General features: G+C 33.2%; 1 protein-coding gene across 2 annotated transcripts in view; it reads left to right on the plus strand.

Annotated features, from left to right (window-relative positions):
* Positions 1 to 1,350: 1,350 nt before the first annotated feature.
* The window catches only part of LOC127710243 (uncharacterized), a 51,384-nt gene continuing 34,777 nt past the window's right edge, over positions 1,351 to 17,957 (plus strand). For both annotated transcript variants that reach the window (XM_052216011.1, XM_052216012.1), the window contains exons 1-14: positions 1,351 to 1,496; positions 2,549 to 2,576; positions 3,775 to 3,924; positions 4,195 to 4,577; positions 5,134 to 5,314; positions 5,809 to 5,981; positions 7,088 to 7,736; positions 8,182 to 9,633; positions 10,598 to 10,780; positions 11,474 to 11,700; positions 13,193 to 13,346; positions 13,902 to 13,999; positions 15,498 to 16,391; positions 17,204 to 17,508. In XM_052216011.1, the coding sequence (XP_052071971.1) occupies positions 1,461 to 1,496; positions 2,549 to 2,576; positions 3,775 to 3,924; positions 4,195 to 4,577; positions 5,134 to 5,314; positions 5,809 to 5,981; positions 7,088 to 7,736; positions 8,182 to 9,633; positions 10,598 to 10,780; positions 11,474 to 11,700; positions 13,193 to 13,346; positions 13,902 to 13,999; positions 15,498 to 16,391; positions 17,204 to 17,508 (4,913 nt within the window). In that variant the 5' untranslated portion in view covers positions 1,351 to 1,460. The remainder of the gene's footprint in view (positions 1,497 to 2,548; positions 2,577 to 3,774; positions 3,925 to 4,194; positions 4,578 to 5,133; positions 5,315 to 5,808; positions 5,982 to 7,087; positions 7,737 to 8,181; positions 9,634 to 10,597; positions 10,781 to 11,473; positions 11,701 to 13,192; positions 13,347 to 13,901; positions 14,000 to 15,497; positions 16,392 to 17,203; positions 17,509 to 17,957) is intronic.

The raw sequence follows: 17,957 nt of genomic DNA on the forward strand, positions 1-17,957 counted from the left end.
ATCTAAATTCTAAACACCCAAGTTTAAAACTATATAACGTCAAACCCATATACGGCAACGACCTTAATCTTTTTGGGCATGTTTTTCCTCGGGACAAACATTTCTTTTAAATCTTAATAAAAAATAAACTATTCTTTCATAATAAAATACAGAAACTAAAAAATATTTTTGAATCAATGTCTTTTTTTGATTAAGAATGCGAAGTTCCACCTGATTTTTTACATTTCCGACCTCGACGTTACTTACAAAAAGGCGAAAAAGAGTTCATAGGCAATCACTCGTTTTCAAATTAAATTTATACACATTTACATTTTCAACCAAAGATGAAAAACTTTATCTTCTATCACTCTAGTTGACACATGAATTCATCGAGTCTTCAAATAATATACTATTGTTGGGTTTGTCGATTTTCCGAGAGGCGTCTTTCAAAACCACTTGCATCTATTCTATCAGCAACCACGACCTGGTTTCTGGTTTCTGGTTTACAATGACACTTTTCTATGCCTTATGTGAATCAAATGTGAATTCTTAAAAAAAAAAATGATGTATTAATAAATTATTTTAAAATACATCAATGAAGGAACCCTTTTCACAAGTATTCTACACTATGAATTGAAAATTAAAAAGATAAAAACTTAATTTTGCATAAATAAGAGAGTGAGTTATGTAAACACACATTTAGTGAGATTCAAAGTGAGCTTTGAAAAAAATATCAACAAAGATTTGACCAAACAGTTTCATGAAAAGGCCGGTTTAAAAAACTTAACGACATAAGATATGACCTTAATTTTCTCATCGTACACTTTCCATTTTCACGCAACAGCATTCAATCAGCGCCTGCATAGGGTATACATCGCTTTGTTGATACGGTTTTCCATTGTTATCTTTCTTCTCAGTATTCCCTTGCTATAGAGCTAAGGATTCCTAATTGTTGACGCTATCATTTCCATTTTAGTAAACGACTAAATAGTGGATTTTTAGCTGACGTGACGTGACTTGTGAAACATATATAATTATTCAGCATGAATGTTGGTCTGCTTTTGTCTGCTTCGTCTGTATTTGCTGTTATAGTCTATTTTTGTCAGTACGGGAAGGACATTTGAATGAAAATATGATATAATACATGATCATATTTTGCGATGGTTTTAACGAAATATTTTATTCATTTCATCAATTCCAATACAAACAATATTTGAATTGAAATATGGATTTGTAGTATATTATTTAGCCCAGTTCCGTTTCAGTTGGCATCTCTGCGTAAAAGCAGCGGACCAGAATTAAAATATCGATAGTGCTATTGAAATGACATAGAGAAAATATAGATTTAATACAACGGTATTGACAGAGTGGTGTTTTGATGTGGGTTCTTATTGGCTGTCTAATTGATCAAGTATTTCATGTTGAAAAACAAGGATTGATTTTACCTAACAGAAATCACATTTACATTGGAATGACCAGACATGAAAAATAAACTAGGATTTTACTTTTTGATATTTGTAAGTATTTATTTTTCATAAATAATAAAATTCACCTAGGCCCTAAATGCAAACGGTTTACTGTTTAGAATTTTCAATATACATCCCGTGTATTTTCAAAAAGAAAATCGGTGACACATATTAAGGATTATTTTGTCTTATTTTGATGTTAAGAATTTTAAGGAACTTGAAATACATTTCGTTCAATTTGAATTTATTAATATTTTCAAACTTCAAAGTAATATGTCTAAAATAAAAATGAAATTCATTCACATACATATTTAAAAAAACAAAAAGGTCATCATGCTTATTTGCACAAATTCAGTGATATTCATGCAACTTATATACCGACATCTTCCTCATAGTTGACTAGGATGCCTCTGAAGGGGTTATTTGAGGTGTTCAATAGTCAAACTTTATTTTGAGTGTCGACTTTAATAGTCTGTGATAGGTGTTAATTCGGTGGTTGTCGTTTGTTGCTGTATATTATATTTGTTTTTCGTTCATTATTTTGTACATAAATCAGGCCGTTATTTTTTTTGTTTGAATAGTTTTAAATTTGTCATTTCGGGGCCTGTTATAGATGACCTTGCGGTATGGACTTTGCTCATTGTTGAAGGCCGTACGGTGACCTATAGTTGTTAATGTCTGTGTCATTTTGTCTCTTGTGGAGAGTTGTCGCATTGGCAATCTTACCACATCTTCTTATTTTTATATTTAATAGTATTAATTGTGTTTAGAGGGCTGTGTTTGGACGAACCCTCTGACTATGGGTGTGACCTTATAGGACAAGGTATAACAACATAAGTTTGATTAGTATTACTTTTTGGTTTTTATTTTATTCCTTAAATCATGCCGGCGTTGTTTTGATTTTAATTTTCCAAAGTTTTGTACTTGATCGGCTCTCGGTTATTTTTCTATTAGAAAGTCACAAAACGCCCTACTCGCCTGAACGTCCTCGAATTAATTTTATTACTATTTCTTTTCTGAAGAGTTGAAAAAAAATTGTAATTTACACGTTAGCTTTTTTTACATGAACAAGTCAATTCATAAGCATACAATGTTTGTTCTAGGTTGTTACGGCAGAGAGTGCTCTCAGTGGTAAGTATAATGTACAGTATATAGTCATAATTAAAATAAACAAATTCCTGGTTTCGGTAATGACTTTGGTCACTATTATTGAACATTGAACCCCAATTACATAAACAAAACTTATTATTATTATTTTTTTTAAAGTGAGAAATTTGCCGTTTAATTTAAGGGGTGTTTGACATTTCACTGTTTGTCCATAAAAATGAAAGTTTACATCATTGTTTCAATCGTCTAAGTTGTTGATAACTATGAAGGGCCGTTCGGGTCATAATTTTTTTTTTACACGTACGCTTGAGGTACGCGTAACAGGTTGTACACGTACCCTAGAGGTACACATAACAGGTCGTTCACGTACCCAAGAGGTACACGTAAGTATTTGTTCACGTACCCTAGAGGTACACGTATCTGTTTGTTCACGTATGCGGAATAACCTTTATACCCTATGCACAATGAACTCGTCTGCTGGAGAATACTAATTGACCAATTAAATCAGGCCTTTCTTACAACATTTTAAATGGAGGATGCAAATACATTTTTAAATAATGTAAAACGAAATTTTAATGCCTGCGTTAGAGAGGTTTTGTATGCAGATCCCGTTAGTGACGAAAAGTTATCATCAATCATTTCAAGGTTTTTCGTATACTCCATCCTTCTTGCTTCTCCTGAATGTTAGGCGGAATTTGATTGAATAATGAAATGATGTTGACACAGATAATCCATTATTCAGGGAAAGTGATGTCAGGTTTTCTGTTGCGATTAGCTGCACGAACAAACAGCTACGCATACCTCCAGGGTACGTGAACAAACAATTACGCGTACCTCCAGGGTACGTTAACAAACTGTTACGCGCACCTCTAGGAACGTGAACAAACTGTTAGGTGTACCTCTAGGGTACGTGAACGACCTGTTACGTGTACCTCTAGAGTACGTGAACGAGCTGTTACACGTTCTTCTAGCATACGTGTAACAAAATGAACAATGACCCGAATGGCCCTTCATAGATACCCAACCACAACGTTTTGGTTTGTTTGTTAGAAAAATTTATTATTTCAATTTCAACGATTTTTTGTATTTACTCTCTTTTTAAATGAAGTCCAACGATTTGATTCAAAGGTAAACGTAATGCCACATAGGTCTAAATTCTATTTGTACTAGTATTTCATTTTATTTCATTGTGATTGTTATATTTTTCATTTGAATATTTCAGTTTTAGCAGGCATAGGATGTTATAAAGAGAACAAAAGACGCCGATATTTCAGTAGGAACCCGGGCGATTTTGACCCGGGCGCACTAACGCCTACTGTATGTGCAGCAAAATGTGGCAGTTTTAAATTCTCTTATGCAGCAATAGCTGAAGGTATGCAATAAAGGAAAGAGATAGATATTTGATATTCATTCATGAATTTTACATCTGGGCTGAGGACCTATTTGTTAGATAATTTGTATGCTAAAAATCTGGACGGAGAATCGAAACTACTGATGATTTTTTTTAACCAACTAAAATATCTTATTATAATTAAAGTAATTAAATTATACAGATCTTTCATAATTTATATTGCCAAAATCTGCAGATGACTATATACAACCATAATTTTGCTTGCTTATATTACCCATGACTTTTTTTTAGGAAGATTTTGTTTTTGTGGAGACGCACTGCCAGACATTTCGTTTAAAGATAATACCAACACAAAATGTACAGAAAAATGTTCTGGTGACGTAGGACAAGACTGTGGGAGTAAAGACTATGTCAGCGTCTTCACTGCAGCCCCTCCTATATTAGGTCTCACTTTGACATCGAGTGCAGGCAGTAATGTTGTCCAAAATCACGATGAAGTTACTTTCTCAGCAAACATATTATCAGGCGGAGCCCAGTTGGCCTTCAAGATGGATTATGATGATGGCGCAGGTAAAACCGACCAAAATGCTACCAACATGTGGCAAAGAAGATATCACGTGCCTGGTCATTATAAAGTGTCAGTTTACGGAAATGACCAGATGGAATCTTTAATGGTATGTAATAAATTGTTCCTTTTAAACAATATTTGTAATTTTCACTGTTTTACAAGAAAAATTCGGAGGCACAAAATTTATAAAACGTTGTTTTCATTTAATTTGTTTTGACTCAATCTGTTCAAAGTCAGATCCTGTGTCCAAGCTTTTCTAACAAAGCAAAGCGCGGACAGAGGAACTGTACTTTAATCAGATTGGTTTTGACTGTCATTAATTTGAGTTATTGTTTCCGAAATCGGACTATTTTTCGTTTAGGGCATTTTCATCTTTTGCATTAAATCCGCTTACACTGAAAGAAGATTAAAGTAATAAAACAATAAAAAAATAATGATAGATAATTTATTCTCATCAATGCATAGATACAATAAAATACATGTTTTCTAAAGTCTGTTATTATCTTTAACAATAATTGTCTTATATGTCAAGGTATCATAAGTCGAATAAAATGCATATTGCAAGTCTCATAACAGGAATGTACACATCTGTATAAATCAAATGTGTCCATAAAATATTGTTAACAGTATATTTGACAATTGTTTTGATTATTACATCCCAGGAGAAGGAAGCGACAACATCAGTAATGATAGATTCCCCTGTGAAGACTTATACTCTGACCTGTCCGGCCTACATGGCTACTCACGAGGAAGATTTCTGTACTGTCAGTGTATTGGAAGGATCTTATTTGGAACTGAAGTACTCTGAAGATTCTGAACTGAAATCTACATTCTCCATTGCAGGTAATTCAAATATTGTACAAACCACAAATGAATAGGGGAACATTTGAAATAAGCCATATTAGGGTTAAATATGATTTTTGTGTATTTTTTAAAAGATTGATTTTGATAATTGTGTCTTATTTGCACGATAATTTGAGAAACAGTACAGGGTAGCCATACTTAGGTCTTTGTCAAAATTAAGCTCTATAAATATCTTTAACGATTAAATAATGCGAAACCAAACGTCCACGGAGCGATTTTATTAAGTATAGTTGAAATAACTCAGTTTGGAATTTGAATTTTTAGAGAAAAGGATGTTTTCCTACATGTTTTTAGCCTATACTACAATTATATTATAAATTTGAAGTCTTTAATTTCCTTTTTTTTTGTTTAGAAAATTTCTAAAAACTTAATGAATGAACAATTCCCCATGTCTTTCTCTCATGAAAGTAATTTCGGTGAATCCTACTATAGATCAATAAAATGATACACAACAACTGTATTGTTTTATGCAGATCCGCCAATATATATAACTGGGCCTGCTATTCCGACAAAAGGAGGCACACCATTAGTATCGGGTGAAACAGGAACATCCTTTATTGTGATGCCAGCTTCGGAATTCATGTATAAGAGTGTAGTCATCGGATTTGAAGCGTACGCTGAGGTCCCTGGTAATATCGACATTTTGGTAAGATATAAACGATTCTTTGTTTACACAATCTATCTTATTTTATTATCCCACACATGAGTTTAAAGCTTATTCAGACCATGCTTACTTTAGACGGGTTTTTATAGTTCTGCGTGGATGGTTTTGGTTCTGTTCCCATGTTTTGAATTGACATGAGTTTTTTAAGTGTCTGGTCGATAGCCAGTGAACATTGAACATATATTTACACGCAATAAAGAGACATATCATTTGGTTCGCTGACGGGGGTCATAACCTTATATTGATGAAACATAGTGACATTAAACTATAATATTTTATTAAGAAATTTTCTCAACAATTTTTATCAATCAATTAAATAAAATGTTATTCACCACTATACATTACTGTTAAAGGTATTCAATTATAAAATCAACATATTTTTGATTTGTGAATTTTTGCTTTGAAGGAAGGACATCACCTACTTGAGTCTGAAAACAATACATAGCTTACTTCCGAATTACTTTTTGTTTTGATTAAAATTATTTGTTTAATATATTCATTTCATGGACACACAATCAGATTTGCCCAACTTATTCACTTTCGATACGAATTAAAGGTGCTGGGGAATATACGACAATGAGACAGCAACCCAACGAAACAAAAACAAAAGACATCTAGAGATCAAATACGGTCTACAACATATGATTGTGTCTATACAATGTATAAAGCATCAAATCGCCCTAAGTCTAGAAAGAGTATGATTTGATTATTTGTTCAGAAATACGACATAGTGTTGTTAGAATCTCACAATTTACAACTGAATCAGTGTAACTGTAAATATTCAGTAAAGATTGAAAGACAAAAAAAATAAATAATAAAACACGCGCGCCTGGTGTACACAATTTTAATCATGGTATCTTTGATGAGTTTATTTATAGACATAGAAAAAGTCCGAAAATCACTACTTAGAAAATAAAGGTTAAACATCACGAACCCCACAAAGAACCAGGGTCAAACTCCGGTTCTCAGGAAGGGTTAGCTGGTCCTTCTTATAGCACTCGTCAACGTCATTAAACAGTGAATAGCAAAATAGGGCTTCCAACAAAATTTGCGTTACCGTTAAATTTCAACTGATGTATTTTTTCTAGATTATGTCACCAGCTTGTAATTCACCTGCTTATTGCTTTGATAAGAATGATTGCTCAAGTGGATGTAGTGGTATACATGAAAGATCATGTATATCTAAAGAGTTTTGTCCATCAAGCATGTCCTGCTGGTCATCAGGTTCTAGTACATGTGATACAACACCTACCCGATACGACGGTACTCAGAGAACAAATCTCAATATTGTAAGAACTGTAACACATAACATTGCATCTGGGTATAATTATATCCCTATAGACGCCACAGCCGATTACATTCAAGTCGAAAATGGCTATATCCTTGGATATAAAGCTACTGTAGGCAGACTGAATGCAGTATCTGCAAATACGAGTGAAACGGACATTAAATCTACTGACGTTGCAATTGCCTCAAATGCCAGTCCACTTTCCTCACTGAAGAGACATTTACTAAGAGCCATAACATCTGGTGGCAGCGATGCATACATCCCAGTTAAATTTACCACCTCGGGTGTCAAGGATATAAGTATTACAGTGAGTAACAAACGAATTACTGGATCAGAAAGTAACACCACACAGATTAATGTTATGGAGGGAGTTGATATGGCTATCACCAATATTCCACAGTATATAGAGAAAGGACTGGTCACTACATTCCAGTTATTACCACATACAGGTAAAACGTAACACAATATGTATATCAAAACGATAAATAAAGTCGTATAGTTATTGATTAAAGGTTACTTTTTAGGGGACAACAAAACTTTTTCATTTCCGTGTTCCGAGTCTTGCTATTGGTTAACTCGTTGTTCATAAAAAGGGCCTTTAACCATACATATTTATGTGAACATTATATGTCATTCGTGATCTTCATAGGAGATATGGGCATATAGGCCATTGACAGGGAATACGAGCCCATATCCCTTGTGAAGCCCAGATGACAATTGAATTATACTGGAGATTTCAAAACTAATTGCCATTTTTATTTTTGTTTTCCTTTACAGGGATCCCCTGTTTAGGTAACCAATCACATTACAGGATTACCTGGGTTCTTACACTCCAGTATATTAATATAATGATATATTATGTCAATAACACTAATTGTTGCTGATATTTTATAGGAACAAACGTTACTTACTGGTGGGATTTCGGTGATGGTACAGCTATAAATACAACTGATGCAACATACGATTACACTTACAATACCGTTGGTGAAATGAATGTGTCGATAACCGCCTTTAATCAAATGAGTAGCAAGAGTAACACGACCGTTGTACAAGTCCAAGATAGAATAAGAAATCTTGCGCTGGTTAATAGTTTAGCAGTTGTAGGGGAAACTACCTCTATACCCATATCAATGACAACAGGGTCGAACTACACATGTACATGGAAGAAAGATGGAGTTGTCATAGCAACAACTGACGATATAACAAGTCCACCAGGCGGAACCTTTGATTATACATTTACTGAGGAAGGTACATATGAAATATCTGTTGTTTGCGCCAATCAAATAAATCAGATGTCATCTGTTGCAACTTTTAACACACAGTTCAGGATAACTAACCTTCAACTCGTAAAAACGGGGGCTCTCAAAGATTCCACATTTACAATCGACTGGACATGGACAGCTGGATCAAGCCCTCAGTTTACTTTACAGTATGATTCACAGGTACGAACCTTCACTACAGATCCATACTTTAATAAAGCATCATCCGAATCTTTGAGTGCAGGAAGTTCAATCACACAGTACCCACTAAACCTAACAGCATTTAACCTGGTTAGCAATGAGCAGATTGTAATACAATTTGGAATTGAAGAGGAAATAACTGGTCCATCTATTACTTCTAGTGTTTCCATATACCCTGTCAAAGGTTATGGTACTATTAGTAAAAATGATGTGGTGACATTTACCGTTGATGCCACTGGTGGCACGAGTGTTGTTATTGATTGGAAATACGACGACAGCGGACCTGATGATTCAGTTTCTATACCTTTATGGTCTGCAACACCAGCACAATCTAAAAATCACCAATTTACTTCACTTGGATGGTTTAACGTGGAAGTAAAAATTTCCAATCTTTACAACTCACATTCCCAAATTTTCAGACTATTGGCAATCGCACCGATTCAGAACCTTGTAATGAGTATATCTCCTGACCCAGTCTTGTTTTTGCCACCGGCGACAGTTACACTTTCATTTAGTAAGAGTGTTCCAAGTGATCCGGATCCGAATGAAGCATCGGTGTCTTTTAATTATGGAGATGGGAAAAGTGAAACCATTCCATTTGACGTCAATCAACAATACACACATGAATTTAGAGAAACCACTCCATCTGGAACGTATACAATTACAGCTAACATATCCAACGTTATCAGCCATCTGATATTGAATGGAAATGTTAAAGTAGTTGAGAAGATAGAGGATGTTGAGATATTACCGGATCCGGAATATGCAGCTTTTGGGGATCCTGTCAATGTCAATGTTAAAATGAGGAGAGGTGGAACTGGAGCAGACTTAACGCTGGATTGGAATCTAGGCGATGGTTCTGCTACTACATCTGGCAATAGAATAGGTATGTATACAGTTATTAAACGAAAGAAAAAAATATTTTTCATTACGTTTTCACTCACAGTAATGTTAATAAGCGGTAAATCGCAGTTTGAAAGAAAAGAACATTTAATTACAAATGTGAACTGAAATAAGAAACAAAAAGATATCCGATTATGTTAAATGCAAGACTCTAACAACAACTTACTACAGATAACCAAAAAATTGTTTATAAGTTTTGCATACAAAATATTTGTAAAATGATGTATGTTATCAGTGTATTTTTGTTCAAATAGATAGGAAAACATGTTCTCTGAATTGTAAGATATTGCCATTCTTCTCAGTAAATGCGATATGGTAAATGTGAATATTTATTTTATCAACTGATTGTACAAATACCTTTTATTCATTGTCCGACAATGAAATATAGATTAAGACAAAATTGAACAGAATTGTAAACAAAACGTTGATATGCTAATATGGTGATTTGGTTTACTTAACATTAGTCCACATTTGATTGGTGATTGTTATTTGTAAACTTAACTGATCGGAGTTGAATGATGTATTTTAGGAATATAGTATTGAAAACTTCGCATCAAAATTTGATAGATTGTCAAATGGCTGCATATTCCAAAAAAAAAAACCAAAAAAAAAACAAAAATACATATTTAGATTGAAGACCATTCTTTTTCTTTCAAAGGGAAAATACAATTTGTCAGTTTAGTTCTTTTAATTCTATTTACAAGATATTTTTTTGCAAAGATCAAGTTCAAAGTTGAAGCCTTTTAAGCTTATAGAAAAATCATAAAAGTAGCAAATTAAATAGATATGAGCATGAATGGTTTAAATTATAGGCCAACAACTTTTCAATTCAATTTGTAATCATTTCATCACTATCAAAGCCTTAATAGCTGCAGAAAGATTTCAAAATATATTTGTTTCTTAATAATTTCCGGATTATGTACATTTTATTAATAATTTTATTTCAGGAGTTAGTCCCTCCGGCTTCGACACTAAAGTTGCAACGTATTCAACGGAAGGAACACACACAATTACAATAACAGCTAAAAGTACTATGGAAACAATTGTGACAACCAAAGACATAATATGCCAGAAGAAAATCACAATAGACCCGGATGTTACTTCAAATCATCCTCAAAATTTTAATTTAGGTATATGCTACTTAATATTTCTAATTATAGATGCGAATGACGCCCCACCAGAATGGCTTCACCTAATGCTTAACTGTAGGGCCGATACTGGTACTATATCTTATAGAACATACGTTTCTGGCTTGACTGATCTAATTGGGCATATACGGAGCCCCGGAATTTGAATTCTTAGATTGCTTTTAAAATTGGTCTAGAACATGTGGCATAAAATTTGCTAGCATTTACATCTACCTTTGGTTCATAAAAGTTAAAAGAAATTATGTAGTAAGTTTGTATTACATTTAGAGCCTTTCCATATCAAATAAAAAGTTATACCTATTTTTAAGTTGTAACAACTTTTCATTACGAACTTATTCCATAAATGAAACCAATATACAAATAGGAAAAGATCCGTCAATTTTACAACAGAAATATCAACATCCTGTGTATTTTTTTTTCGTAGGATACCAATTTTCGTGGATTTCATTAGTGCAAGTGAACCACGAATTTAAATGTTTAATGAAGTAAAATTTCTATAGGCTTGTATGCATACTTAATCTACAAAATCAATATGCACGAAAATACATTTTTCCTTAACCCACGGAAATTAGTATCCACGAAATTAAAGAATCCATAGTTGGCCCAAAGAATCAGAAGTTCGTAAATATATTCTAGATATTATAATAAAAAAATAATTCGATGATTTTTTTCTAGGTGGCACCATTAACTTTAATTTCCTATATAGTGGAACACCTGCTCCAACAGGTGCGACCTTACTAGTCAACTATGGAGACGGTACAGAAGAATATAAAGACGCAACATGGTTAACCACATCAAGTGGATCTACTCAAGTATTTACACATACCTATACCACTGATGGAAATTATGTTACTACTGTTACACTGTCTAATCTGGTATCTACAAAAATAGTCCAACTATTTGTAAGTATATATCTAGATATATATTTTTGTGATGAAATACTTAAGCTTTGATTTGGAACCTGATGTTCAGTGGTTGTCGTTTGTTGATATGGTTTATAAGTGTTTCTCGTTTCTCGTTTTTTATATAGATTAGACCGTTGGTTTTCCTGTTTGATTGATTTTACACTAGTCATTTTTGGGACCCTTTATAGCTTGCTGTTCGTTGTGAGCCAATGCTCGGTGTTGAAGGCCGTACTTTGACTTATAATGGTTTACTTTTACAAATTGTGACTTGGATGGAGAGTTGTTTCAGTGGAACTCATACCACATCTTCTTTTATCTATATGATATGTATATGTGAGAAATACCATCAAATCAGGGCTACTGTAATCCAAGTGTTTATAGTATATCATCCTCCTCAGTCGCTCCGTATCACGACTTCGTTACAATTACACAGAATGTATCGACACAATGTGAGAGCAGAGCTGAACAAACTTACTTACAGTAGGTTAACCAAGAATAAAGATATTCAAGGGAGGTAAACAAATGAGCAGATTTAGTATGACAGAAAATAGGCAATCACACAAAGCAAGTGCGAAGGAAAAAACGTGATCGAAAATGTAAAAAGTAAAAAAACGTGGAAGGAAGATAATATCAATCGATTCTGGAAGAAAATCTATTATTACTCCAAATAATTAACTGGTATGACAAAGTTTACTTAACAGATGGGAAAGTATGGCCAATTTAAGAACAACAAATAAATTTGATTTTTGATTTTTTGGTGTTTTAACGCCACTTTTAAGCACCGCTTTTGGGCTATTTCGTGGCGGCCAGTTTTTATTGGTGGAGGAAGCCGGAGTGCCCGGAGAAAACCACCGACCTTCAATAGGAATACTGACAATCCTAGTCAATTAAGATTGGAGTCGAGTGCACCCGCACAGCGGGGTTCGAACTCACAACCTCAGTGTTGACTGGCTAGTGATTACAGTAGTAACTACTTAGACCACTCGGCCACCGAGGCCCCAGAACAACAAATAAACACTTATTATAAACGTGCTCCGTGATTATGTGTTATGTTTTTTTTAAATCATGGTCAACTTCACTACTAAAACCTAAAAGTTAATAAGAAGTTTTCCATCAGCAATCACCGAATACAACAATTTTTGTCGATTATACGTTATGGATTCGTAATAAATATAAAATATATAATAAGGACTTAGTTTAGTATATATGCATGCATTAGATCAATAATTTCCTTAACATTATAATCACTAGAAACTCGTTTCATATGACTTTAAAAAGACATCCAGGGGAATTTATATCCACCGTGCAATTGATTCATATAACATCTTTGTCTCCCATTAAAAGAATTGCGTATTGATTATTTGATTTCTTGCCTTTATAGGCATTGAAACAAGATTTTATCATATTTGCTTATACTTGTAGTTCTATTAGTTAATAAATATTTCATAGAATGTACTATAACTTTAAAATTCCTTATTTCATCTTATAGAGTGGTGTTTACTTGAAATTTGTCGGGCTAGCTGTTGTACCTAAGTTTATAAAATTTATACCAATCAACGGTCCAGATGTAGATGGATTTGGATCAAATAAAGACATTTTCCAGTTGGATAGACCAGTCCGTTTCCATATGTCAAAAACCGAGGGTATGTGTGACTGAAAACTGGTCTACATTACATAACTTTAATTGATGTGTTTGAATTTCTTGAAATGAAATTTATCATCGAACAAATGCACGATTGTCCACATATTGAAATAGATATTCACTGATCTTTTTGTAAAGTATTCACAACTATAATGAATGATATATATCTTTATAATTTTCATTAAACGTTTTATCATCAGCAATTCAATTAAAATAAAAATTAAACAAGAAAGTTTACGCAATGCTTTGAAAATATTGCCGAGAACCCCCAGTTTTGCTCTTTATTTTTTAAGAACTTGCATCTCAAATAAACTTCTGAAAAAAATCTTGTTATTACTAATACATTTTTCTCCCTATACATTTCGTATGAATATCCAGAGACATCCCAAGTGCATCCAAAATCAGAAAACAATCAAACGGATTTAAAACACATATAGTTTTCCAATCTCACTTGAAAAATACTTTCAACATTGAACATCCGAAAATTCTCTAATCAGTTTCAGTAACGTTAAATAAAGTTAGAATTGAGTTGTTGCAATGGAAACCTGTATTTCAGGTACCTTTGTATACTATAGTATTACAGCATCGAATGGAGCAGTTGTTATAATGTGCAACAAAACAACAGAAGATGTGTTCGAAATACAGTTTAACGAGGTAATATATAGTATTATATTTTTTTCAAAAATTCCAAGTATCTGCAAACATAGACCTTCATTTGAGGTGCAATTGTTACAAATATTGTTTATTCAATTACTTTTTACAATGCCTTGTCGTCAAAGTCAAATTAAAAAATAGACTTCGAAAAGCAATTCATATACAAAACTTACTAGCAGATTTCTGCAATTGAAAGACACCTTTATATTAAAACCAAACAGATGGTTGAAATAATTTAACCCAAAATACAAAAAATTAATAAGATGTGGTATGGCTGCAAATACGTCAGCTATGCACACACACAAAAGTACAAAGATATAAACAACTAAAAGTCACCACACGGCCTTTAATAATGAGCAAATCCTAACCGTACAGTAAGCTGTAAAAGGTCCCTGACATAATTTATGGTGATATATAGTTACGACATCTTTGCCTCAAAGATTTACCATTTAAAATACTAAATTGTGTTCATCAAAATTGAGGACGTAACTACAGATACGTTTTAGCGAAAGAACTTGGAAATATACACAACGTAAAATTGGATTCAAGGAAATCACCGTACAACAAAGGATAATTTATGATGGGAGGAAAAAATCGTCTCTTTTTCGTAAATAAGTTGGTAAAATAGCCATCGCAATAAGATATAAACAGTGTTGTAGCTAATTCATTATTTCTACATTGACAAAAGCACCATTGCTAACATATCGGATCATTGTATTGGAAAAACCAGTGACCAAAAAGTATCAGCCCTGCAAATGTTACTTTTCAATATGACACATTCCCCGCAAGAACTCAAGTTCTAGTAAATAGTTAAAATGAAAAATAAAGGTCATAAACATTTGACCATATAAACATTAACGAATTAAACCGTGCCAGCTACACTGTAGTATGTTTCGTTTGGAGAACTCATATCATGAATTTGAAAAATTAGACGAAGATGTCCATCGCAGAAGTAGAACATATGACAAAACATTAATTTTCATTTTGCCTTGTCAGCTTTCCACTTATTGCCAACATGTTCTGCGATGGACATCTTCGTTTAATTTTTCAAATTGATGATATGAATCAGATCATCTTGTCTCTTTGGTTATCTTCATGAAATATCCACTTGGATAGATGATATAAAACACTCTCTTAATTAAGTGGGATTATTGAGTGAAAAAGTTTCATTAGAAAACCATTTGGTAAATAAAAGGATTTTATAAATGTTCCCGTCTTTAATATAAATTTTGTTTAATTTCATGCACAAGGAATGCATTCAAAAAATTTACAACCAAGGGGTTTGACAACTTTTCACAATGCTTTTTAAATTTATTGGTCACTGAGTATTATACATTTTTACCTTCAATTTTTTTTCCGCTCTGATCGTTCCTAACGAAGATTTATCTAACAGTGCTTCGAACACACCATATTTTGGTATATTTCATTGTGACGTAACAAACATACATTTTCTTTCTCGTCGTAAATAAACGTTATATTTTTATTGACAATCTTTCAGACCGGCACTTACACAGTAGATATCACGGCACATAATCCAATAGATTCTAAATCGGTTTCTACAACAATCGACGTAATGAAAGCCGTCCTTGATGTAAGCGTAGCAGACAACGGAAAGCCAACATCTGAAAATGAAACAAAACTCTTTGATATTTCTTTTGCTGAACCTGGAACAAAAACTTGCGTGTTTATAGATTATGGAGACGGTATTGCTGAAATGTTTGGTGACGCTGCTTCTTGTTCTGGTAGCTCATATGCGGGGTCAGCAACATATGTATCGACCTTTTCTGGTAGTAGTCTTCAGGCTACTCATACATACACAAGTAAGAACACATACGACGTGAGAGTACATGCCTTCAATGCGTATTCAACATCAGATTATTCTGTGTTTCATGTTGTTTCTTCCATAGACTGTACAAAACCACAAATTGATATAAAATATAAATATGTCAAGTTCTGGGAACCCGAGGAAATTGAAAGAAAATCTAGGATACGTGTGATTGGAGTTACAAGAATTGACTGTGGGAGTCTTTTACAGAACGTTAAGCAGTGGTCAGTAGAAACCGTAGATGAGCAGTATGGTACAACAACATCGTCTATTGACTTGTCTAGTATCGATTCTAGACTGAAGGCAGAATTGGATCTTCCAAGTCTTTTTCTTAACAAAGGCCTTTATAAAGTAGCTTATACTATGGAAATGGCAGCAGACTCGTTTTCAAATAACGAAACATTTAAGTCGACTGCCGTTACGTACTTAAAATTAAAATCATCGAAACTGGTTGTAAAAATATTTTCTGGTGGAATGACGAAAATACAAAGAGGCATCAATACAATGCTAACAATAGACCCGTACAGCAATTCTTATGATCCAGACTTACCAACAGGTTCCCCACAGGTATTAATATATAATTTTGATTGAACTAACTTATATAATTAATAAATACTTCTTTTTCAAGCAGACTAATTTTTCGTCCGTTAGACAAGATTTTTCAAGCTCTCCAAAGAATTTAGTGACTCTTGTTTTCATTCTCATATATACAATGAAAAGAAAAATAGCTTGAAAAATATGTAATATCTCTAAAAAATATCTAGTGAGTTAATGTTTTTAACATAAGAACTAGGTGTATTAAAAAGGATACGGTAGTTTTTGAAAAAATAGTTATGTCAACTATTATTTTAAACTTTTTAGGAACTGTTTTTGTTCAAAGTCGAATTGTTCATATGATAATGTGCACTCGATGTATCGGAATGAGATCTAGTTAAACACGTTCATCCGTGATGTCTGAAAAAATGGTTAAATTCGGTCATCCGTGATGTCTGAAAAAAATAGAGAAGTGTTTATTATCTTCAAACTAGCGATTCAGTATTTTTGATTTCTTTGAAAAACCTTTAATATGCTTTCAATTTTTTTCTTGAAATAAGTATCAATGACACTGATTAAGATCTAGTATGTATATACAAAAAGAGAAAGTACTGTTATTATTAAATGTTTTCGATGTTTTTATTATTGCGAACATTGTAATGTATGTTTCGCAAAACCAAAAATCCGCATTTTTAAATGATAACCTTTTTTAATATGTAGCATTTCCTGAAATTTAAATAATCAATCTCGCATTTGTGTCGATTGTTCAATGGTTGCAATCATTAATACACGCAAAAATTTCTGAATTTACAGTAATCTTATTTTTATTTTTCATATTTTAACAGACTTTTACTAACTTTACTTGGTATTGCCGAGAGGTTGGTGAATCATGGCCTGTTCCTGAAACTGTTTCCTCGCCATATAGTACTGCAGACCTTCCCAGTGTCTCCAATGATTACGGAGGTTGCTTTAAATTGGGTCCTGGTCGGGTTGATACAGATGCGGGAAGCTTAAAATTTGACACAGGCAACATGAAGATTAATAAGACGTACGAGTTCAAAGTCGTTGCTTTCAAAAATGGTCATGATCCCGCAGAGGCATCGGCATTTGTTAACATAGTTGAAGGAATACCCCCAGAAATTGAAATTAAGTAAGATATCATCTTCAAATATAACAAATTGATATACTAAAAGAACTTTTAATCGGTCGGATCAAAGTATCCCGCTTTCCACTGAAAACAGATATGATTTTTCGAACCTACCACTACATATAGCACGCCCGCCTTAATGTTCTTCATATTGTCTTTAGACTGTAGTGGCATTACATCTTTACTATTTGCAATCATCTTATAAAAATTCTGTTAGAATATGATAGAATTGGTAACGCGAAGAAACAAAATATAAAAGATACAATTTTTAAATTAAAAGAAAGTATGATCTAGTTAAACGTGTATGTTTCGTGAAGCATTTTGGACAAAACAAAGTAGAATAACAAAATTACCGAACTCCAAGGGAAATTCAAATGGGAAAGTCCCTTATCAAATGGCAAAATCAAAAGCTCAAACACATCAAACGAATGGAAAACAACTGTCATATTCCT

Source organism: Mytilus californianus, unplaced genomic scaffold (genome assembly GCF_021869535.1).
Source record: "Mytilus californianus isolate M0D057914Y unplaced genomic scaffold, xbMytCali1.0.p SCAF_7, whole genome shotgun sequence".
NCBI lineage: Eukaryota > Metazoa > Mollusca > Bivalvia > Mytilida > Mytilidae > Mytilus > Mytilus californianus.